At 32.2% G+C, this 23,372-nt stretch overlaps 2 protein-coding genes and 1 long non-coding RNA gene across 48 annotated transcripts; 2 read left to right on the plus strand and 1 right to left on the minus strand.

The window, feature by feature from the left end:
• Positions 1-1,179: 1,179 nt before the first annotated feature.
• LOC140879607 (uncharacterized) lies at positions 1,180-7,048 on the plus strand. 18 transcript variants are annotated; one of them, XM_073283485.1, is made up of 18 exons: positions 1,180-1,304; positions 1,382-1,541; positions 2,203-2,263; positions 2,363-2,402; positions 3,072-3,182; positions 3,275-3,384; positions 3,469-3,534; positions 3,607-3,749; positions 3,965-4,007; positions 4,154-4,212; positions 4,658-4,762; positions 5,357-5,432; positions 5,845-5,951; positions 6,029-6,088; positions 6,194-6,269; positions 6,389-6,501; positions 6,642-6,701; positions 6,782-7,048. In XM_073283485.1, exons 2-13 carry the CDS (start codon positions 1,510-1,512, stop codon positions 5,863-5,865), a joined length of 867 nt encoding a protein of 288 aa, XP_073139586.1. In that variant the 5' UTR covers positions 1,180-1,304; positions 1,382-1,509; the 3' UTR covers positions 5,866-5,951; positions 6,029-6,088; positions 6,194-6,269; positions 6,389-6,501; positions 6,642-6,701; positions 6,782-7,048. The 18 variants fall into 18 exon arrangements, with proteins under 18 accessions (XP_073139586.1, XP_073139595.1, XP_073139546.1 ...); XM_073283494.1 differs by having other exon boundaries at positions 6,036-6,088; XM_073283445.1 differs by having other exon boundaries at positions 5,912-5,951.
• A 654-nt stretch (positions 7,049-7,702) lies between these two features.
• Positions 7,703-9,115, minus strand: LOC140874772 (pre-mRNA-splicing factor CWC22-like). Its single transcript, XM_073278199.1, has 3 exons — positions 8,995-9,115; positions 8,622-8,915; positions 7,703-7,946 (listed from the first exon to the last, which is right to left on the minus strand). Exons 1-3 carry the CDS (start codon positions 9,058-9,060, stop codon positions 7,869-7,871), a joined length of 438 nt encoding a protein of 145 aa, XP_073134300.1. The 5' UTR covers positions 9,061-9,115; the 3' UTR covers positions 7,703-7,868.
• Positions 9,116-9,498: 383 nt separating this feature from the next.
• Positions 9,499-21,656, plus strand: LOC140885373 (uncharacterized). Of its 29 annotated transcripts, XR_012151405.1 has the most exons (15): positions 9,499-9,633; positions 11,143-11,255; positions 11,920-13,441; positions 13,669-13,710; positions 15,677-15,799; positions 17,038-17,113; positions 17,219-17,319; positions 18,292-18,347; positions 18,426-18,502; positions 19,893-19,995; positions 20,447-20,590; positions 20,673-20,769; positions 20,852-20,911; positions 21,059-21,192; positions 21,282-21,656. It is a non-coding gene; the product is annotated as an uncharacterized lncRNA (long non-coding RNA). The 29 variants fall into 29 exon arrangements; XR_012150937.1 differs by adding an exon at positions 15,135-15,334 and having other exon boundaries at positions 17,038-18,347; XR_012151361.1 differs by adding an exon at positions 15,135-15,334 and having other exon boundaries at positions 15,677-15,767; positions 17,038-18,347.
• The last annotated feature ends 1,716 nt before the right edge of the window (positions 21,657-23,372 follow it).

Raw genomic sequence — 23,372 nt, forward strand, 5'->3', positions numbered from 1 at the left:
CAAGAGTCTGCAAGAAAGGACGTTGAACGGGCATTTGGAGTGCTCCAAGCTCGTTGGGCAATAATTAGAGGTCCTGCACGATCTTATTACAAGAATGATTTAAGAAATCACATGTACACATGTATTATTTTGCACAACATGATTATTGAAGATGAAGGTGATGAATCTGTCAACTGGTCGGATGAAGACACTCCTCCACCAGCACGAATTGTCATGGGAGCTACCCAAGAATTTCGTGAGTACCTCAACGTGACAGAGAAGCACATCACCAACTTCGCGCCGACTTGGTTGAACACATATGGGCACTAGACGGAAGTAATTAGTGAGAAACAACTTTATCATTAAATATTTTGATTGTGCACATTTATGCTTTTTTAAATTCATCTCAGTATTTGTCAATTGTGCAATTTTATATTTTTAAATTTTAATTTATGTTGATCTTGCTTTGTTGTCTACTACCGTGATTCATGAACTCACGCTTTATTATTAATTTTTAATATTTTCATCATATCATTTTTTATTTTATTAAATATTCAAATAACATTTGAAATGTTAAATAAAAAATATCAAAACACAATTAATCAAATCATTTTACATTAATTTACGTAATCAATCCAAAAATTAAAACATAATTAATCAAAGATTAATTAATTAGATAAAAAATTAAAAATTTAATTTTTTTTATCTAATTTTACATATTTAGCATTATTTTATTAAAATTAATTTTATTTTATTATAAAATTTAAATTTAAATGTAGGTAATAATAATAATTATTTAATATGTGTAGAATTGATTAGTGGGACCCTCAAAAAAGTTAGTAGTTGGGTTTAGAATTGTGGAGAGTAGTTATAAAAAATTTATTTTATAATATAAATGATGTGTTATAATAGATCCCACGAAAAAGTTAGATTTTTAAGTTTAGGGTTGCGGTTACCCTTATATAGCGATAGATATATGTATTGATTGATATATAGATTATTATTTTTTAAATAATGATGAACCGGCAAATTTGGACCCAATCGACATTTTTAAAGTAAAAAATATTAAACAGTCGGAGTTTTGTGCTAAATTTGCAAATCCGATGCTTTCGATTTATTTAATTTAATTATTATTTTTTATAAAATTTAATTAATTTTTCGAAAAAATGCAAAAATTCCTCAACCATTCGAAAACTATTTATTGTCGATTCCCTGTAATTTTCCTTGCTAGAAGAAAATGGGGACGAGAACCAATTTCTACAAAAACCCATCGTAAGCATATAACAAGCAATTCAATCTTAACTCCGTTCTGCAAAATCTCAGAGGTATCATATATTTTTTTCCACTCGTTTCATGATGATTTTTTTTTTGATATTATATGACTTTTTTCCCCCTTCAACAGCTTACAATATCGTGACCGGAAATGCGACGGCGGATGAACCAGCCACCGCCGTGAAACCCAAGCACCGGCAGAAGCGGAAGTCGGTACCGGCGGATCAAAAGAATGAAGCTGAAGAGTGTGATGGGACCATGTCTCACCAGGATTATATTAAAAAGCTGAGGTGAAGTATTTGTGGCCTACTTAGGTGTAGCTTCTTATAGTTGGGCGAAATTCTTTCTCTTTTTCAAGTCGTTCTATAGTTATTGGTTTTCTCCTGGCGTCGGGTTACTGGCGGATTCATCGGATGTCTGGCACATATGAATTTTCCCCAATTTTGTCTCTGAATTTTGCCTAGTTTCTAAGCATCATGACTCATGTTGGGCGAATTGCGAAGTATGCTACAAAGAACTTCTGAGCATCGTGACTAATGGTGGGCAAATTGCATCAGTAATCCGTGAAAACACAAAATGTACAAGCCTCCTATATAAATTCAATGAATTTTTAAAACCCTTGTCTTTTGAGATATAAACCCCTTACAAATTCGAAAAAAAACATAGGGTTTAAAGCCTATTTATTTTAAATAAGGGTTTTGTGGTTTTTTGGATTTTTATGAAGGCCGTAAATGCTATTTCCCTAGCAATGGATGTGACATTGTAAAATTTGACAAGCTAGTGTGATGTGCATATTGTTATGTCTTGGACAAACAAATGATTTGAATAGTCTAAAGAGCAATCTGATTCATGAGGAATAAGCTATTTTCATTTTTTAATATATATTTTCATTTTTTTTGGACATTTATAATGTGTGATATTCACTCATTCTGTTATTTACATTGTTAACAGGAAGGAAGCATGTCCTTCACAAACTTATCTGGAGTTAACCGCAGATGTGTTGGTAGACTCAGTGGGTTATTTTACATATGACGGTTACATTTATTTTCTATTGAAGTGATTAATCTGTTTTAATGTTAATTACATTCTATTCACTCATTTTTTGTTTCAGGAAAATCCACTTTCATCTTTCAATATGGCGGGATATGAAAGTAAGATTTTGTTTGTTTAATCTCCTCGAATTTTTTTGTTTTGTTGCATTCATGTAATGTACGTGTCCTAAAACTTAGATAAATTGTGGTGTTTGTAAATTTAATGTGCACTAGCTTTGGAAGTTGTTATATTATTTTGTGTTTGTAACCATCATGAAATGTGTCCCTTCATTGTATGCATGTAGTTGACTTGTGATTGCTAACGCCAGGACGGAAAATTGGAAAGTTAATTTTGTTGCATATAAGCGGTATCTAGTCGTCAGTTTCCAAATCAGGGCAATTTTTTTATACTATATCAGCATCAGACTTATGATATTTTTCATGTTTTTCTTTTGTATTGGCCAGATAATCTAGTTTATGCATTTAGTTTTGTAATTGAGGCTTCTTAGTAGGACTCAGATGCGGTCGGGCTTCCTTCAAGTGGTTGTTCTCGTAGCTTCTTTCAAGGGAATTGGTTTGTTTATGTGTTTCTTGAATTATTTTCACATAAGTTTAAGGAGGCCTTCGGAGAAATTCTTTTGACCCTTTTCCCTTATCTTTCCTTTTAGTTCGATGTTTTACTTATATATTTTTGTTTCATGGAACTAGTTTCAGGTTTATTTTTTGTTTTTGTTTTTTTGTATCAAATAACAGTATTTCTCTATTTATTTTTACCAACAACAAGACTAGTGTCTGCAGGTGATAAAAGTACTTCTGCAGAATTTGGAAATGACCAAGAGACAATGATTTTCGAAGATCAACTGGAATCTAGTGACCAGATTCCGTACTTCCCTATACCCAGTAATCTTCCTCTATGCCTTCACTTCATTTTTGTTTGCTTGGTAACTGCTGCTGTTATGATCATCCGGGATTCAATTTGTTTCTTTCTTCAGGTACTGTGGAAATTGATCGAATCAAATTTCAAACCGAGCAGAGGTATCCCACGCCAGGAGAACCCACATGTGTTGTATGTGGGAAATACGGGGAGTATATATGCAATGAGGTGGAATTCTGAAGTCTTACTTTTGCTTCATATTAATTTTGTTATCTGACATTTTATTTTTCCTTTTGTACTGTAATGGTGTAGACTGATGATGATGTATGCAGCATGGAATGCAAAGCTGAACTTCTTAGAAGCATTGAACTCGACCAGGTCTTATTTTGCTCCTGTGCTTATAAATATTTTTTTATCCATCTTATTCCCACTTGAAATGTGTTTTAACAGGATCCCTCAAATGGACAACTCCATGTTGAATTATTTTCTGCTCGTGGAGGTACATTTGAAGTACCCGAATCTGGTGGAGACAAATGGGATCACGATCGGAATAATTGGTCTAAGAAGAGTTCCAGTCTTTGTACTTATGAATGGCACGTTTTAACCATTGATTAATTATTAATTATTGGCAGAATTCATTTAAAGCTTTAAGCGCATAATGACATTTGTTTTATCAAGCTTAAGAAGATGATTTTATGTGTGTTCTCAGTTTGTTCTTATTATTGTGTGGATGATGCCATCATTGTGATCTCTTGAATGATGATGAAGTATGTTTTGGCGTTTGTTTCTGAATGTTTGTCTATTGCAGTTGGAAATGTCAAAAGCCTGGGCATCTTGCAGAAGATTGTTTGGTGAATCCATCTCATTTCGGATCCAGATCATTTGACAGATCGTTTAAACATGATATTTAATAAAACAGTTCTATAACAAGAGTATTATTCATTTCCTTTTTGTTCCTACGAATATTTAGTTATAATTTTTATGTTCTTCTTAACAGGCACTTGTTCAACACAAATTCAATTCAATACCAAGAGATCTTCTTGATTTATACAAAAGGTCCCTCGGTGGCATATCTTTCTTTCTTTTTGTACATAAGCTCTCAAGGCTATGTTCTAGTTTGATTTCATTTTATTGAGACAGCCTGCAGATGCAGATTGATAGCCTCTAATTAGAACATAGCTAGACATTTTGCTTTCTTTGATGTACAAGTACATTGACAACATGTGTTTATTGTGTGCTACAAACCACATGACATTGTCATGATAGAAAGGGCTTACTTGAAACTTAAAAGTTCCACTGGTGAAATCTGGGGCGACTTTGCGGTGGGATTGTGAAAGTGGCATGAGATGAAATTTTTTGAACCATTTTTTTTAGTGTCTAAATACAGCTTGATTAATTTACTTTTACATATGGGATTTATTGAGTGGTGTCATGACAAAACATATGGGATTTAATGAGTGGTGCATGATGTTATCTCATTCTAATCTTTCTGTCTCTGCAGATGCAGCCAAATTGGAAAAAACTTCTTGGCTGCTAAGTGCAACTCATGTTGTAGATCAGCAACCCTAGCTGCATGCCTATTCTGCGACATTAACTTTTGTGACAGGTAATAGAATACTATTGTTTAAATTCCCTTTGCGATTCAAAATAATAACTCAGATTGCTTTTGCAATTTATTTTGGTGGTTGTCCTTGGTTCAGCTGACTTACAAATTGTTTTTCAAAGTCTGAAAGATACTTTAGAAAATACAAGCTGCATTAGTGGCATCTTATTTAATTGACTAATTCCTATAGCCTCAACTGATTTTATTACTTATTTTTCCCTTTTTGCTGCTGTTCGCATGCCGATTGTTCAATGGTTTGTGTTCATGGTAAAAGAAAATAAATTCTTTTAGATTTAATAAATATTTGCTGATGCAGTTTCAACAGTATTGTTAATGAAAGAATTATAATTTGTGTTTTGAAAGGAAAGAAGTAGAAAATTTTACGCATTGTTAGGAAGATGAATCAAGATGGAATGCAAATTAGATAGCTCTTCCAGATGCAAAATAATGTTTGAATATTTTTCTATGGATCAACATGCTTTCGGTAATGGGAATGTATTGTTTAAATGATACCATCATTTTTTCTCATTTTCATTTTGTCTTGTCACACTTTGAAGTTGTACAATAGTCAATAGCTGATCACATGAACATCTACAGTGCAGGCCACTTGAGCGAACATATTAAGGACCATCCATCCCACAAACAATACTACTCATATAAACTCAAGCGTCTGGTAAAATTATCTTACAAGCATTCTCAGTTTTTAGTGGCCTTACAGGTTTTTGGTTAGGATTTTTCTGGTGAAGAAATCAGAATGTTATATTTTGAGTGTGATTACTTGGTGCAATTCTAGGATGGTTTGTGCTGGTATAGGGTGTGCGTGGTCGTCGGCTCATCTTCATTTTTTAAATTTTCTTTCCATGTCCTCTACTTTGTTGATTATGATTTGTATGTGATATTTGCAGACAAATTTTTTTTTTTTCTTTTTACTTGGTCTTGTATGAAGATCCTATTATGGTGCAATAATGATGTGTATTTGGTTTTTTTTGTTTGAATATATTTTTCACTGTAGAAGCCATATTATGCAAGTATGTGTTGGTTTAATGATCACAGGGTGATTTAAGATAGTTAAAATAAAATTGTAGAGTTGTTGTAAGGAGTGGTGAACCCATTCAACTGAAAATGGTGATTGTGTGTGGAATGTGAAATCAGGCATGGATTTATTTACGTGAGGAAAGAAGTTGACACTAAGGTGAAATTTCATTTTTCATTTCTGGGTGTTTGAAAATGTCTACGGAGAAGGGAACCAAAAATTTCCATCTTTTTCAGCTTATAGAAACAGAACGTACAAGGGGGTGTTGAAGGAGTAATTGAATGGTTGTCCATCTGGTCAGTGTTTCAATTGTCAAATATTCATTTCTGAGTCGTCCTTGAAGGTTGTTTGTCTTACTTGCAAGCCTACTGAACTGTGATATATTTTTTATTTACTTGCAGTTTGTATGCGGCTCAATTAGTTGAATTGTTCACCCACCCATGATAATTTTTGAAATGATTATAAAAATTTAGAAAGGTTATGATGCTTTTGGTCCATCTTGCTCAATTACTTCCAAAACAATTGAAATTTTTCCACTTAATTTCTTTTTGACTTTTGGAGTACTTGAATGACTGAGTATTTTATGTGAGATATAGGTCAAATGCTGTAAAGCAACATGCGGGGTGACTGACATCAGAGATATTTTAGTTTGTCATTACTGTGTTAACAAGGCGTATGATAGATTTTATGATGTCTAGACCGCAACATGGTAAGTTATTACCACATCGGCATCTGGTTTTGTTCGGGTTTTAAGATATTATTTCTTCTTTCCCAGGAACAGGAAGGGTTTATTTTCTTTTCCCTCAAATTGCTAAATCTATAACTCTTGCTCTGAACATTTGTTTTCAGGAAAGGATCTGGACTTTCAATAATTCAAAATTCAATATGCTGTGAAGATCACTTTGAATGGTGAGTGGCAGTGTTAGTAAATCATGGTTATTTTTATACCTCCCAATTTCCATTCACTCATGGTTTTAGCAATGGGCCAGGCACCGGATGAACTGTTCGAGTGCAAATGTAGAAGACGAGGCCTATTATTGTGAAGAGCAAACATGGTCTGAATGAGAAATGTATGCAGCTGAGTGACTTTATGTTTTGAAAGTATGTGAAAATCTTTTTTTATGACCTAGGCATTGCCAATCACATCTAATGAAAAATAATAAAGCATCAATAATCATGTATTAAGAAATATTTTACTTTGCCCGTACTAATAGAGTGTATATACCACATGTCTCCATTATTTAATTTATTTTTTATGTCGTGTTTCCTAAATTCTCTTCATGTTCCCACGTAATTTCTCTGCAGCTTCTTTGAACTTTGAGAACAGGGGGAAAGAAGCAATGTAGTCTCACTGTTGGGTGTTGTTTTGGGTATTTTTAGAAGAAAAAAAAATGAAAATATTTGGTTTTATTCTTGGGTATATTTTTAGAAATATATCGCTGGATCTGGAAATATATCATGACCAGAAGTTAAAGAAATTTCAATAAAATATAGTTAACCATTGTATTAACACAGATGTAAAATAGATTAAAGTCTATGTTTGACATAAAAAATAAATCCTAAAATGACAAAATTTGGGTTTTTTTTTTAAAACAGGAAATATTTGTGAGGAAATAAAAAAAAAAGAAAAAAGTATTCGACGTTTTTTTTTAATAAAAAAAATCCCATATCCTATGATTTTATATACTAATCCATTACTAAGAAAAAAATCTACCATAAAAAAATATCACAACATGCATATTTCTAAAATTAAATATAAAGATTTAACTAGAGTTTCACCATATCGGAGATATATACAAGCTAATTCAATCAAGATTTTAACAAAATTATTTGTATATAATAATGAGACTAAAACGATTTTTTAAACCATAATACGTTTTATTCAATATAAATGTCTTATGAAACTAGTCCAAAAAATGAATTCCATATAGATCTTAATATGTGACGTATATTTTGTCACTATATCAAAATTATTTATGATATCATATTTTATATAGCAATGAAACTAAAAAGATTTTAGCTATCATTTGGTTTTATTCAAAATAATCGTTTGCTTCTCGCTCAGCTTTTGCTCAATCAGTAGTCCTCCACCTCAATTCCGATCTCACGGAGCTTTTCACGAACAGTTTGAAGGCCAAATTCCATGTAGAGTTTCTGAAAAAAAAAGAAAAAAAAAAAGAAAAGAAAGTGTTAATAATAAATAAACTAAAAAAATACGAGAATGAAAAATAAAAAGAATCTAAATTCAAATAAAATAAGCGAAAACAGAAAAAGAAAGAGGGAAAGGAAAAAAAGAAAAATATATATTGGTTATAAGCAACCCCGCCATGAATAAGTAGTAGTCGGCGTCCCAAATTTACTCCCATATGATCGACCATCAACTGTGTCCGCAGACGCAGTTTAGTGTTAATAACTTCCATATATCTGATCACCTTCTCGATTTCTCCGTTTCCATGTTATAGACCCACTGTTTTTAAGTGTCACTCTCACACCCTCACTCCTACTCCCCATCATCTCCGACAATTAACAGTGTTTCTTTTACTCGAGAGCTTGCATCATCCAAGAACTGAACTGCCTGTTTACCCAATGCTTTGCTATTCATGATAGTGGGTGTAGTAAACTCTTCAATCACCAGATTATTATCCCCTTCTTTGTTTAATCCAGAATAGCCATATATGTCATGATCCCGGGATGAATTATCTACTCCAATCCATTCACATCATCCTCTGTTTCCTTGGAAGACCTCCGAGTGCAAGCCCGTCTTATTAAAATACCCAACTTTTCGGACACAATGCCAAAAAACTAAAAAAATTAGATTGAAAAAGATACCTCTTTTAATGTCTTGATAAACACACTGGAACCTTTGTCTTGCCCTATAAGTGATAACATCTCCCAACGTCCCAGCACATTCATGCACATCAAATCACCAAACAACATCCCGAAATTGACTATATTAGATTTTTTCCACTTGTTGATGTCACGGTAGTGTTTCTTGATAGAATCTTTGAAAATTTCTAAGTAAGTTTCATCCTTCTTGCATATCTCTTTCACCAGAAGAGCATAGTAAATTTGATACAAGGGTTGTGTACAGCAATGGAACACCACCGTAAATGAAAGAAGATCCTGCAAGAAAAACAAAAAAAAGGCCAATAAATAAAAATTGTATATACACACAATATTCAAGCTTTACGCTTCTTATCACCTTGTTCTCTTGCAGGTTGAGATTCAAGAGCCTCTGAGCCCCTTGACATGGATCGTGTGTCGACATCACCAAATTTCGAATGCTCAGCCCAAGACTTCGCGAAGTTCCATCATCCTCTGAAGCAGCCATTTTCTTGGCGCAAAGAAAAAGAAATTGAATTACAAATAGCTTGATTTTGGGTTTTATTTTTCTATTTATATTAAATATTAGTTACCGTTGGGATTATTTTATTTATTTTTTTAATGGAGCGGACGGGCATTAGAGCGTTTATATTTTCTTGATACGCAGATCCACCATCTAATTGTGTTTATTTATATATATATATATATATATATATATATTTTATGAACGTTATCTTTTTTCTTGAGTGTTGTGTTTTTTTTTAAAAAATGTTTGTTGTTATTTATTTATATATTATGTATTGTTATTTTTTTTAATGGTGGGGACAGTCATTATGTGTATATATATTTATTAAAATTTAAATTAATACGCACTTTCACGATTCACAGAAAATGGAATGATCGGCAGCCGCCGAAAAGAGTGGAGAGATGGCGGCCTGCAGTTTTTCCATCTCCGCGGCTCCGCCACGCTCCTTCATCAGGTGGTTTGGCTCTGATGCATTTATCGCTCCTTCATCAGGTGGTCTGGCTCTGATGCATTTATCGCATAAATTTTGTAATACCTGATTCGATTCAGATTGGCTTTCCCGTTATTGTTTTCTTTCTTCTTTTGTTTTTTTCGATTTAAACCAGAAATCTTAATTTTTAATCTACGTCAGGCTCGTTCATTATTTTAACAAAGTTATTTTGGGTTCGGCTGCTTGGATTAAATTTATATTCGTACAGTTACCTAGCCACAAACAAAAAAAATATTCCTTTTTAAAGCATTATTTCACTATTGGCAAGTGTAGTTTGGAATTAGATAAATCTTGCTCGGTATGCAAAAATACATTTCAGGGACGGCTAATTGTTAACTAACCCTAACTAAACCATTAGATTTAGCACCAATTGCATCAGTAATCCGTAAAAACACAAAAAAGTATAAAACCTCCTACATAAATTCAATGATGGATTGTGGATTAGATATAAAACCCCTTACACATGCTAAAAACATTTGGTCTTAAATGCCTATTTATATTAGATAAGGGTTTTGTGCATTTTTGGATTTTTATGAAGTCCGCAAATGCTATTCTCCCGAGTACTGGAGGTGACATTTAATTTTGACAAGCTGGGGATGTGCATATTGTTGTGTGTATTCCACAAAAATTTGATTTGAATAGTCCAAAGGACAACTGATACATAGGAATAAGCTACTTTTATTTTCTGTTGAAGTGATTAATCTGTTTATATGTTAATTACATTCTAGTCACTAATTTTGTTTCAGGAAAATCCAATTTCCTCTTTCAATGTGGTGGGATATGAAAGTATGATTTTGTTTGTTCAATCTTCTCTTTGAAAATTTTTGGTTTTGTTACATTCATTTAGGTGTCCTAAATAGTGTATAAATCGTGGTGTTTGTAGATTTAATGCGCTTTTGCTGCTGAAGTTGTTATGTTATTTTGTGATCGTAGCCATCATGAGAAATGTATCCCCTCCTTTTACGCATGTAGTTGACTTGTGATTGCTAATGCCAGGACATACAATTGGAAACCTGTTTTTGTTGCATATAAGCTGTAGCTAGTTGTCAGTTGCCAGATCAGGGCAATTTTTTATGCTATATCAGCATCGGATTTATGATCTTTTTCAATGTTTTTCTTTTGTATTGGCCAGATAATCTAGTCTATGCGTTTAGTTGTGTAATTGAGGCTTTCTTAGCAGGACCCACATGCGGTCTGTCTTCCTTCAAGAGATTGTTCTCGTAGCTTCTTTCAAGTGAATTGGTTTATTTATGTGCTCTTTTAATTATTTTTAGATAAGTTTAAGGAGTCATTCGAAAAAATTCTTTTGACCTTTTTCCCTTTTCCTTTTATTTCAATGTTTTACCTTATATATTTTGGTTTCACGGAACTAGTTTCAGGTTTATTTAAACATGTAATATTTAAAAATGAGAAAAAGTATTCTCTGATCAGGCATATGGGATTTATATGAGTGGTGAAATGACAAAAATCAGGCATGAGGTTATCTCATTCTGATCTTTCTGTCTCTGCAGATGCAGCCAAATTGGGAAAAACTTCGTGGCTGCAAAGTGCAACTCATGTCGTAGATCAGCAACTCTAGCTGCATGCCTATTCTTTGACAAAAACTTTTGGGACAGCCTGACAGGTAATAGAATACTATTGTTTAAATTTCCTTTGCGATTCAAAATAGTACATCAGATTGGTTTTGCAATTTATTTTGGTGGTTGTCATTTGTTCAGCTGACTGTTACTAAAACTTTTTTTTCAAAGTGTGAAAGATAATTTAGAAAATACAAACCGCATTAGTGGTGGCATCTTGTCTAATTATTATAGCCTCAACTGATTTTAGTACTTGCTTTTTCCTTTTTGCTGCTGTTCGCATGCCATTCGTTCAATGCTTTTGGTTCATTGTAGAAGGAAAGAAATTCTTCGTGAATTAATAAATTTTGTAGTACCCATCTTTATTGATTGATGTAGGATGATAGAATTGTTGCTCATGGAGACATTAATCCCCCTGCTTTCAGTTTTCTGTCGATTTGCTTTCCCGGTTTTTGTTTGCTTCTTCTCTCTCATGTAATTCTGAAATCTCATTTTTGGAGCTATATTTGTCTCGTTAAATATTTTCACCTGTGACTGATTGTCAGATTGTGCTTTGAATTCTAATTTCAGTATGATTGTGTGCCCACTTTTATTTCGAATCATCTTTTCCTCTTCCTTTAGTTATAGTTATTGGTGAGATGGATCATGAAATGTTATAATTCCCTTCGGCCCCATAAATTTACAATTTCTGCATATTTTTCTTTGGATCAGCTTGCTCTCGGGAATGGGAATGGATTGATTGAATGACTCCATCATTTTTTCTCATTTTCATTTTATCTTGTCACACTTTGAAGGTGTACAATAGCTGATCGCATGAACATCTACAGTGCAGGCCACTAGAGTGAACGTATTAGGGACCTTCCATCCCACAAACAATACTACTCATATAAACTTAAGCGTTTGGTAAGATTATTTTACAAGCTTTCTCAGCGAGGATTTTCTCATGAAGAAATCAAAATATTATCTTGTGTTTGCGATTACTTGGTGCAAAGGATGGTTTGTGCTTGCAGGGAGTGTGTGGTCGTCAACTCTTCTTAATTCTTTAAATTTCCTTTTCATGTCCTCTGCTTTGTTTGTTATGATTTGTATGTTATATTTGCAAACAATTACTTTTGTTTTTACTTGTATGAAGATCCTAATATGGTGCAATAATGATGTATATTTGGTTTTGTTTGTTTGAATATATATTTTTACGGTAGAAGCCATATTATGCAAGTATGTGTTGGTCTAATGATTTCAAGGTGAAATAAGATAGTTAAAATATAACCGTAGAGTTGTCCTTGATGGTTGTCCTTCCGGTACGTGCTTCAATTGTCAAATATTCATTTCTGAGTTTTCTCTGATGGTCGTCTGTCTTACTTGCAAGCCTACTGAATTTTTTTGTTTCCTTGCGATTTGTATGCATCTCAATTAGTTGAATTGTTCAGCCACCCATGCTATTTTTTGAGAAAAAATAATTTAGAAAGGTTGTTTTTCGTTTCGTGTGATGCTTTTGGTCCATCTTGCTAAATTCACTTCCAAAACAATTGAATTTATTCCACTTAATTTCTTTTTGACTTTTTGAGTACTTGAATGACGAGCATTTTATGTGAAATAGGTCAGTCAAATGCTGTAAAACAACATGCAGGGTGACTGACATCAGAGATATTTTAGTTTGTTAATTCTGTTTTAACAAGGGGTGTGATAACTTTTATGATGTCTACACCGCAACATGGTAAGGCTTATTACCAACTCGGTATCCAGTTTTGTTCGGGTTTTAAGATTTAATTTCTTCTTTCGCAGGAACGGTAGACATTTCAGGAAAGAATCTGAACTTTTGATAATTCAAAATTCAATTTGCTGTGAAGATCACTTTGAATGGTGCATGGCAATGTTTATTTCTATACCTTTGAATTCAACTCATGGTTTAAGCAATGGGCCAAGCACCGGAATGTGAAAAATAACGAGACCTTGAAGTTCCTTGGCTTAAGGCATCAATAATCATGTATTAAGAGAAATTTCATTCCTTCTCATTCCTCCTTAAGTCACAAGGAAAGCTCTGTTTGATTGATATCGTCTCATTAATTTAATAAACCATCTTGATTCAGCATCTGATAGTACCCCTTATAATTTTGTTGGATGAATCTTGATTGCTTATATTGATATTGTAGGCTATTAATTGAATATTAACAAGTTAACCGGGGACGATCCCTAGCGATCTTGTTCAACTGGCTCACGAAGGTGACTTAGAAATGTAAGTTCTGAGCTCAATATTAGTGTGTACTTTCCCGTATTACTATTTATTAGGCTATTGTGCGTTAATTCACCTTGCCAACCAAAGATTGAATTTCCACGCTTTAATATACATAGAATTCAACCTATTTCTGCATCAGTTTTACTAACATACCTTTAATTTAATGATAGAACATATACTTTACTTGAAATTTATTGACTCCTAATTATATTTTTATTTTCATCCAGGAATGTCTCGGACAATTCCACCTCCTCAGCATGCTGACAAAGGTGGGAAATGTAGCAAATATTTCTTTATTTAATATACAAAAAAATAATAAAAGAAGTTCGACCCGAGTTGACCCGAACTCAACCCAAACCTGATTAATTTATTCGGGTTAGTTTTCGTGTTAACCCGATTTCAACTCGAACCCAAAAATCCTAAATCCGAACCTGATAATTTTCGGGTTAAATCGTGTCGAGTCAATGGATTGTGTTGGTTCTGAGTCTTCTGACACCCTTAATTTCGTTTAGCATAATTCACAAATCTGTTTTTGATCGAATTGCGTTTTTCAATTATGAAATGTTTTTGTTTTTGTTTTTGTTTTTTGTTTTGTTTTGTTTTGTTTTGTTTTTTTAATTTTTGTCAATAACGACTTTTAAGGTGGAGATGATTTTTTTCTTATGCACGTGAATCATTTCATGGCTATATATCATCGAAACACTTGTCGGGATTTATATATGTTCTGCATAATTTACGCAAATGTAAATACGAAAGGTTCCATAATTTATGTGTATACAATGAATAAAAAGTGTGCTAAAAATGATTTCTTGGTATATAATTATCAACATAGTTTATTAATAATATGGTTTTATTGATTTACATCCGGAAAACGTGTCGTTCTAATTTATATATAAAACGAAAAAATGATTTTTTTTGTATAAAAAACAATATATATATTTTTTAAACTGAGTCGATTAGTCATTCATAGTTCATACTATTGGGTTACAAAATGTAAGTGTTTTTGATGCATTTAAGTTGGAAAAATTAGTAAAATCGTATCGTAAGTTGATCTTAAAAATCATCTCACTAGATTATTGTTGAGAACAGTGGATATTAAAGGATGCATGCTTTCGCGATTTGGAAACCAAAATTTTTTTAATGTTATGCTCGGTGCATTAATTTGAATGATAATTTCGTTACGTATATTGAAAGTGATATATCTCATAGTTTGTTGAATGTAATTATTAATTGGTTTCAGAAAATTTTAAATGGTATGAAATATTATAACTTAAATATGAAATTTAAAAAATAAATTGTTTATATTTCATTATTATGTTTTATATTTGTCATATATATATATATATATATATATATATATATATATATATAATCATTCATAACAAAAATTTTTAAATGCACTCCTACTTGATGCTTGTGATCTCTGGCTCTATGTTCTCTCTCTAAATAATTTTTGATCCGTCCTTGCTTACAAATATATGTGTGTGAGACTGTCGCACAAGAATCTTATACAACACTATATGCTCACTTCATGTCCATCATGCATAATAGATGAGTTGATCGGTACAATAGATGAGTTGACTTTTACATGGTGAGCATGAAGTGAGCATATAATGTTGAGCACCATAAAAAAACTCTATATATATATATATATATTACTATAATAAAGGGGGAATAATTTTATGATGGTCAGGTTTTATTCGGTTGCAAGTTACGGAAAATACAAGGGATTCGGTGGTGATCCTTTTGTGCTCCTTTTTCTTTTTGGTCAAATAAATGCGTCTTCTCCTTTTCTTTTCCAACTTTTTGCCTCTTTTGCCTTCTTTCTCTGTTGTTGTTTCATCTTCTGATCCATCGGGTTCAATCTGGTTGGGATTTTAGAGCTTCTTGCAGGTTCGTTGTCGTCATCTCAGATCTAGATTTTTAAATTAAGAATAGCAGTATAAATTAAATACAAGAATACCAAATTCTATTCAAAATTTTAAATTATGATCGCTATATTGGCAGTTACATGAGACTTCTTCAAATCAAATTTACTTCAATGAATTTCATTTTTCATCATAAACAAAATTTCATCTCCTTATCATTATTTATATCATGTTTTCATCATAAACAAAATTTCATCTCCTTATCAACAGTACATGTAATTGCTTGCACGAACACTTTTTTCTTACTATACAGAAAGATCACAAACTTGTAGATATTACATTTACTTATTTTAATAAAATTATGCAGATACTTGTGCATTCACAATTTGCTGAAGTTGAGGCATATCGAGGAGGAAAGAACTCGTGTAAATGATTATGTCCAGCAGACAAAAAAACTGGTGTGAATTACTTGATGGTGGCTAAAAGAGATGTAATTAGATTTTCTTTGGGGTTTTTCTTTCGTTTTTCGCTTTTGCTTCCACATCCTGTACAATGTCACCGATGTTCTTAGATCTACATTTTGTTTCGTCTATAATCTATGTTCTTAGATTTGTGCTTGATTTGCTTACACTGGAAAAATTGATGTATGTATCAAGTTTATTTATCTCGTGTTTTTTCTCTTGTTTACTTCAAAATTCTATGCGTTAGAACACTTGCGTGTTTTTTAGTGTTATGTATTTGGTCTCTTCATATTCTCATATTTTCTACATATCTCATGGATGAATTTATCGTCAATTCGATAAAATCTGTAATAACCATTTTTGATTGTACACATTGCATGCATATACATTCTCATAACAAAATAGTAGATAGATAGTCATTTATTAATCCACAAATCTGGGTAAACACCTCAACATTTGAGTTGTTCATAACCTAGTATATATATATTTACATATATGAAAGCCTGCTAATTGTTAAAATGACCAGTTTACTCCCGGTTGCCTGTTACCCCAATTACACGCGTCTTAATTCTTTGCCCTCCACCGCTTCAATGGATGCCAGTCACCAAAACTACATTTTTTCTCCACTGCTTAACCCGATTGCCAGTCACCACAAATACACGCGTCTTTGTGTTCTCTTCTCTCCACCGCTTAAAAAGAGATGGCTAACAATTATTGGTTGAGGTTTAAGTTGACAACCGGCTGTAGTCCATCAACTCTCTTCCCTGCTTCTTCACTACGACATTTGCGCATAATTCCTCAATCTATCGATCTGCTCCCTGCTAATTTCTCCTGCTTCAACTCGTCTGGTTCTCTACCTTCCTCCCGGTTTTGATTTTGAACCAAGATCAAGACATCAATCGCCTCACTCTCGCATACTTTGTTGTTGCTGGTCTACTTATTCTCCGCGCCATCGATCGAGTATGCCTCTTCCCTCGATTTCGATTACCTTCCCCGCTTTTTTCATGTGATTCGAACGTTCTCTGACTCTATTTCATCATTCTGATGTCACTTTGAAATAATTGGGGCCCCAATAATTTCTGTGTTTTTTTAAATATTGTAAGGAAAACTCCTCAATGTTAGACAGGCTGAAAGCGTAGGCCATTATGAGCTTAACTTGATACTGTAGACTTTTAAATTTAGAATTTTTGTTAGTCTTGGTCAGTTTTATGAGTTAAAATAGCTATTTCTGAAATGAATTTTCTATGATTTGTTTTTTTTGTCTTAGGTTGATAAATAAGTGAGTATAGATTGGGTTTTGTCTCTACAAGCTCGTCCAAAGAATGCGGGCAATTTGGAAAAGGGTAAGGCCATCGTTTTTTCTTCCTCTGTTATAGGATTCACGTTTTAGTTCAGAAGGTGAGTTATGCTTACATGGAAATATGTACGATCACTGGACAATTGTACAGGTTTCATGGTTCCAGAAGCTCTCAGTTTCAATCAAATAGTAATAGGCCATCAGAGCAATTATTTGGATCCTGATTGAAACAGAAATGCCTAAAATTTCCATGTTAGTTTTGGTTTTTTGCAGTTTTTACGTTTTAGCTGTTCTCGTGCATGCTTGAATTCCACTTTTCAGTCGGAAATTCTGAATGGCGGTCACCTGGCAAGCACATACTGTGCGCTCGCCACATTGAAGATTGTTGGTTATGATTTGTTATTGACTCTTGAGTCTTTATTGAAATTAATGAAAAACATTCAACAACCTGATGAATGGTACTATTATTCATGTTTACTCTTTCTTAAATTCTGTCTCTCTCTCTCTTTGTGTTTTTGTTTTTGTTTGGTAGTGTTTTTTATCTCAACTTTCTTTGGGTTTTTTAAACCAGTATCTCTCTACTTCTGCTTTTTCCAAAAGTTTTTGAAATCCAAAATGTACATATGGTAGATCAGCCTAATGATAATATCTTGCACCACATATTCTGTCCTGGTTTGTACGTTCAAGGTTGCTTGCATATATGGTTCATGAATTTTTCAGCAGTGGGCATTTTGTTTTATATATATTTTTTACTATTTCAAATACGTAATTAATCCATTGCATCTAACTTTAAGCAAAAGGTTGGTTGCATTAGTATTTTATTCAGTATTCACAAACTATGTGTGCACCTGTATAGGAAGAATGTGAGTCCGAAATTACCTATGTTTTGTATTCTACAACAAGTGTAGGGGTGATAAAGCCAGTTGGTGTTGAAAATACCGACTTACTGGGTTTCCTCAAGCATGTCGTGAAGCGATTAAATCATTTTTCTATGAATCATAGTGAGAAGAAAGCATGACTGGATATAAGCATTTTCCCATGTATCTGGTCTTTCACTTTTTTTAATTCTATGATAAAGCTAAAAATGTTTGAGTAAATGTTATTCTCTTGATTTCTCGCCTTGTAAGTTTCTTAGTGTTGCCTGAATGGTTGTCAGTCTATAATTTTGCTGTGTGTTTAATATTTGACTCGATGAACTGAGGTACCACCCCTCATGTGTGCCAGTTATATGCCCATTCATACTGGAGCCGAGAAAGATCTTAGATTTGTGTTTTGTGCAGGTATAGAAATACATTTATATTATTTTTGTGAGTTTCATTTCTACTGTTAGGAAATCAATATATTATTTAATGTATCAGCGGCCATTTGTTCCATGTTGAAGAATTGGAGTGGCATGAATCAGGAAAAGGATAACGAGTATATTTTGAGTTGTCAGGTATATAGCAATTTTTTTACGGCCCGCTATTTATGTGTACCATATTTGATGACGGCTGCAGCTTTCTTTGCAAAGTTTTTCCATCTGTCTATTTTTTTGTGAACTTTATATTACCTACTGTATTTATGATTTTATCATTGTGTTTATGGGTCCTCCTCCGTTTATCCCTTAGAGGTGAGTGAGTCTTAAATGCGTATCACTGATTAGGCTGCAAGAACGTGTTCTTTAGTGAGTGCGTTCACAATATTAATTTGTGATGTTTTACCATCTTTTGTCGTTAGCATATACAATCAACTATGCAGTATAAAACCCACACCTGCCCTCTAAACAATGATGTTAAGGAAGTCTAAATCGACATTTCGAATCAGTTTAGCCAAACCATTGTTCTGTGTTTTTAATGATTCAATTTCCCGAGGGTTAGGAGAGAAACATATGTTTTTTTAACACTACCTATGACTATAATTGCATGATGTAATGGACTCTTTATACTTTGCATATCTCGAACTTTGTAACGAGTAAATAAAATCATCTCAATCTGTTACATATCTATGCCAAGTCTAATATATTTCTTTTCGTTCTCCAGTAGTTTTTTGGGGTGTTATTTTGATCAGAGTTTCTAGAGAGAGAGAGAGAGAGAGAGAGTTTTTTGTTGAGTTTTGTGTTTCAAGAACACGAGAAAGATATGAAGAATTCTCTGTATTTCATGGTTGGAATATTTGGTGGGTTTTTCCTCACATATATTTTTTGAAGAATCTTTTCTTGGGTGTAAATTTTTTTTAAAAAAAATTATATTTTTTCTTGTCATGTTTGCAGGGAATGCTTTCGCTGTGTTTCTTTTCTATGCACCACTGAGCTTCCCCATCCCCAGAATTAATTATATGTTTTTTTTGCTTGCTTAAAAGTATGGATCAAATGTATTTTTTTGGCATGCGAAGCTGGTTGGATTTTTTTGACCCTGTAATTGTTGTGAGCATCGCTACCTCAAGAATTCTCATTTATTTATCACCACATCAAGGTATTTTCCAAAGATTATAATTAAATGATTATCTCTGATAAGATTACCTTCAAAAAAAGGAACCTTTTCCAAATTTTCACTCGGAGATATAATAAGTGTGTTTTGAAAACTGCTATAAATAAACTTTATAGTCTTCATTGTAGAACAATGTACATGATTTTGTATTTATGTTTCTAGGACTATGTATTTGGTTAAAAATGATTTGGAATAAATAATCAAAAGTATTTATACATGTATGTGCCACGTACATGATTTTTTTTCCTTCGATTTTAAAAGTATAAATAAAACTACGAAAATCATTGTGGTCCTGTATGTTTGTTTATATGAAATATTAGTCATATATTTTGACTAAATTTAGTCTTATTATCGTTGTAGGATTGTTGAATAATCAGAAGAAGAAAGACTGCGGAGCATTGTGACGGGTAATTCGGGCTTTAATGCTTGGGCCCCTGATAGAAGAGACACAGAAAATATCAGAGTACGATTGATGGACTAAAGTTTATGTTTTCTTGATTAACATTTCTTTTCCTTACCTTTTCGGAGTTCAAAAAGTAACAATTTCTACTCTAATTCATTAGTTCTCATCTCTGGTCTTTGTTTTTGTTGCTTAATTTTTTTGTTCTGATACTATCGTAGCGTGGTTTTTTTCATTGAATCATACTTAATCAGAGCATTCGTCAGGATTTTTTATATATAACTCTCTTAAACTGGTTTAAATATTGCTGAAAATAATATGGACGTTTTAGACAAAACTATAGCCATACTGGTTTGAGGTTTATAAATTATTTGCGATAGGTATTTCTTGTACCAATTTTTTCTTGAAAGAATCTTAAATATCTGCTTTGTTGGACTAGAAAGCACTTCGTTCTCAGGGGTAGTGTGTATTTATGATGAATCTATTTAAAAAAACTAAATTGTTCTAAATCCAGGTGAAAGATTCTCTGAAATTGTGGGAATTTCATATCATATGGCCTCAGAGGTTTTGAAGAGAAATTACGGGCTTGAAGTTGATGTTTGGAGTGATGGCGTGATTCTTTATATTTTGTTGTGTGGTCTCTCTCCATTTTGGGCAGGTTTGTTACGTTCCTTTGTCTTGGAAAATTTTACGCTAAAGCGCAAATAGTGAAGAATGGGTCAGTTTTCGCCCGATTGCAGGTCCAAAGAATTGCACGCGTCCTGCGCCTCTCCCCACCGTTATGGAATATTTTATCCGTGGTTCCTGAGATTTTTGCTTGGCCGTTTTTGGATAATGGTATTCTTTTTTACGAACCTGTTTCATTTTTTATTTTTTGTATTTCTGCATAGATTGATCCTAGGCATCGATATGGTCACAGCTTACACATTTACTATGAAGAGTGGTGTAAAAGTAATGGTGGTCAGCCCTTCTTCTACTGGTGAGAAAAAGATTCTGAATTTTTGATGTCTTTCTTCTTAGTTTATATTACTTTTTTGCTTGAATCAATGGCCTGAAATTGCCACTATCGTGTGCTTTATTTAAATGTGGTTAAACATGATAGCTCGTTGTAATTCGCATGGTTCAGGATAATGTGCAGAAAAGAAAGTTTACTATGGTTCCCTTTTATCTCTGGCGAGAAGTCATCAACTACCGTTGGTCAACAAAATACCTTATGGCCCCTTTACGTGCACTCAATGTTTTCGATTGTTACTAATTTGGGTTTGTGTAAAACTCCATCTGCTATTCCTCTTTATGGCTATTGACTATGTAAATCTTGTGATTAATTTTTCTTGTTCGTTTTTTGGCAGCAAAAGGTCAGAAGAAAATCTGGGTATTGGTGTATATTTTTGCTTGTGCTGGAACACTCATCCCTACACCTTTGATAGAATTCAGATACTATGTTGTCCCCTTCTACTTCTTGATTATGCACACCCATATTGATGATAACAAGAGTTTGGTTTATCCTTGGTACCTAGTCTCTAGCCATCAATTGCTTTACAATGTTTTTGTTCCTTTTTCGGCCATTTTCTTGGAACCGTGAATTTTTTTTGTTCACGGTATTACAGATTGAAATACTAAGATTATGCTAGACAAATATTGTTGCAATGGTGTACGAAATACCAAAAAGGCCAAGTCACTTTTTTGGGGAGTTATTTGCACCAAACATCCCTGTAAAATATTGAAAATGCACATTTTTTTCCTGTGAAATTTTAATAAGCTTTTTCAACCTTGATTTTTTAAAAAATTAGGACACTCGCTTTATATGTGATTGTTGTGCACGCGTTCCTCATGCGATTGGGCAAAGATTTTAATATTTTTTTTGCTCCAAATATCCCTGTGAAATATTAAAAATGCATATTTGATCCATGTGAAAATAATTTTTTCATGCGATTGGGCAAAGATTTTGATATTTTTTTTGCTTCAAATATCCCTGTGTGAAATATTAAAAATGCATATTTGATCCCTGTGAAAATAATTTTTAAATTTATTCAATCAATAGTACATATTTTTTTTATTAAAATCTAATTATAAAATATTTATCAAATTGTTTTATTAATTAATTTTTAAATTTATTATGATTATATAATTATTTTTTAAAAAATATTATTATTTTATCTTGTTATCAATATTTTATTAAACTTTTTTTTTGTTTTCAACTTTTCAATTAAAAATATATTCATAAAAGAGATTTAAATATTTAAAAGTATCAAAATATTAAATTAAAATGATAATTTTATGTATATTATTTTTCAATTTAGTATTATATATTTTTGAATCAAAATATAAAATTTTTTAAAATGAATTGTAAAATTTGTATTAAATAATAATACACAATATTTATTAAAATCTAATTATAAAATATTTTTCAAACATTTTTAATTTTATTTATTTTTATTTTTTATTTTATAATTTATAATTAATTTATTTTTAAAAAAATATTATTTTATTTCATTATAATTATTTTATCAAAACACTTTAACTTTTTAATTAAACACGATTCATAAATAAAGATTTAAATATTTAAAAATATCAAAATATTGAGTCAAATGATAAGTTCATGAATGTTATTTTTTCGATTTATAATTATATAAACATGTTATTTTTTTTATTATTTATTATAAATTATGCAATGCATATTCTTGAAAAATTTTAAATTTTGGTTCAATAATATATAGTTCTAAATCGAAAAAGTAACATGTTTGAACTTATCGGTTTAATTCAATATTTTGGTATTTGAAATTATTTAAATAATTGTTTATGAATGCATGTTTAATGAAAAAGTTGGAAACAAGAAAAAAATTTAATAAAATAATGATAACAAGATAAAACAATAATATTTTTTAAAAAATAATTATATAATCATAATAAATTTTAAAATAAAAATAAAATTAATAAAACCAAAAGTGTTTGCTAAATATTTTATAATTATATTTTAATAAAAAATGTGTATTATGGGTTGAATAGATTTAAAAATTATTTTCACAGGGGTCAAATATGCATTTTTAATATTTCATAGGGGTATTTGGTGCAAAAAAAATATCAAAATCTTTGTCCAGTCGCATGAGGGGTGCGTGCGCAACAATCACTCATCTAAAGGGGCGAGTGTGCTAATTTTTTAAAAGGTTAGGGTTGAAAATGCCTATTAAAATTTCACAGGGGAGAAGTGTGCATTTTAAATATTTCACAGGGGTGTTTGGTGCAAATAACTCCTTTTTTGGGTGATTATATCTTTGGTGGGAAATGTAAAGATTATTATAATTTTGAGGACTGTCTCAATTCTTCGCAAGTCACTGTCCGATTTGGAGCCGTTACTATGTACGAAATGTAAGGCCAAACGTTGTGTGATTAAACAACACTTTTTTCACCATAGATTTGCCAAACATTCAAAAGTTTAGAGC

The sequence above is a fragment of the Henckelia pumila genome, chromosome 1, assembly GCF_033568475.1.
Source record: "Henckelia pumila isolate YLH828 chromosome 1, ASM3356847v2, whole genome shotgun sequence".
Lineage (NCBI taxonomy): Eukaryota > Viridiplantae > Streptophyta > Magnoliopsida > Lamiales > Gesneriaceae > Henckelia > Henckelia pumila.

Excerpts from the sequence above, each read along its gene's own strand:
- LOC140879607 (XM_073283398.1), top strand. The coding sequence starts at position 1,510 with ATGTCTCACCAGGATTATATTAAAAAGCTGAG. Across the intron at positions 2,403-3,071 it reads CAATATGGCGGGATATGAAA|TGTCTGCAGGTGATAAAAGT; the intron begins GTAAGATTTTGT and ends CAACAAGACTAG. Across the intron at positions 3,750-3,964 it reads AGTCTTTGTACTTATGAATG|TTGGAAATGTCAAAAGCCTG; the intron begins GCACGTTTTAAC and ends TGTCTATTGCAG.
- LOC140874772 (XM_073278199.1), bottom strand. The coding sequence starts at position 9,060 with ATGTCGACACACGATCCATGTCAAGGGGCTCAGAGGCTCTTGAATCTC. Across the intron at positions 8,916-8,994 it reads TCAACCTGCAAGAGAACAAG|GATCTTCTTTCATTTACGGT; the intron begins GTGATAAGAAGC and ends TTTTTCTTGCAG. Across the intron at positions 7,947-8,621 it reads TTATCAAGACATTAAAAGAG|AAACTCTACATGGAATTTGG; the intron begins GTATCTTTTTCA and ends TTTTTTTTTCAG.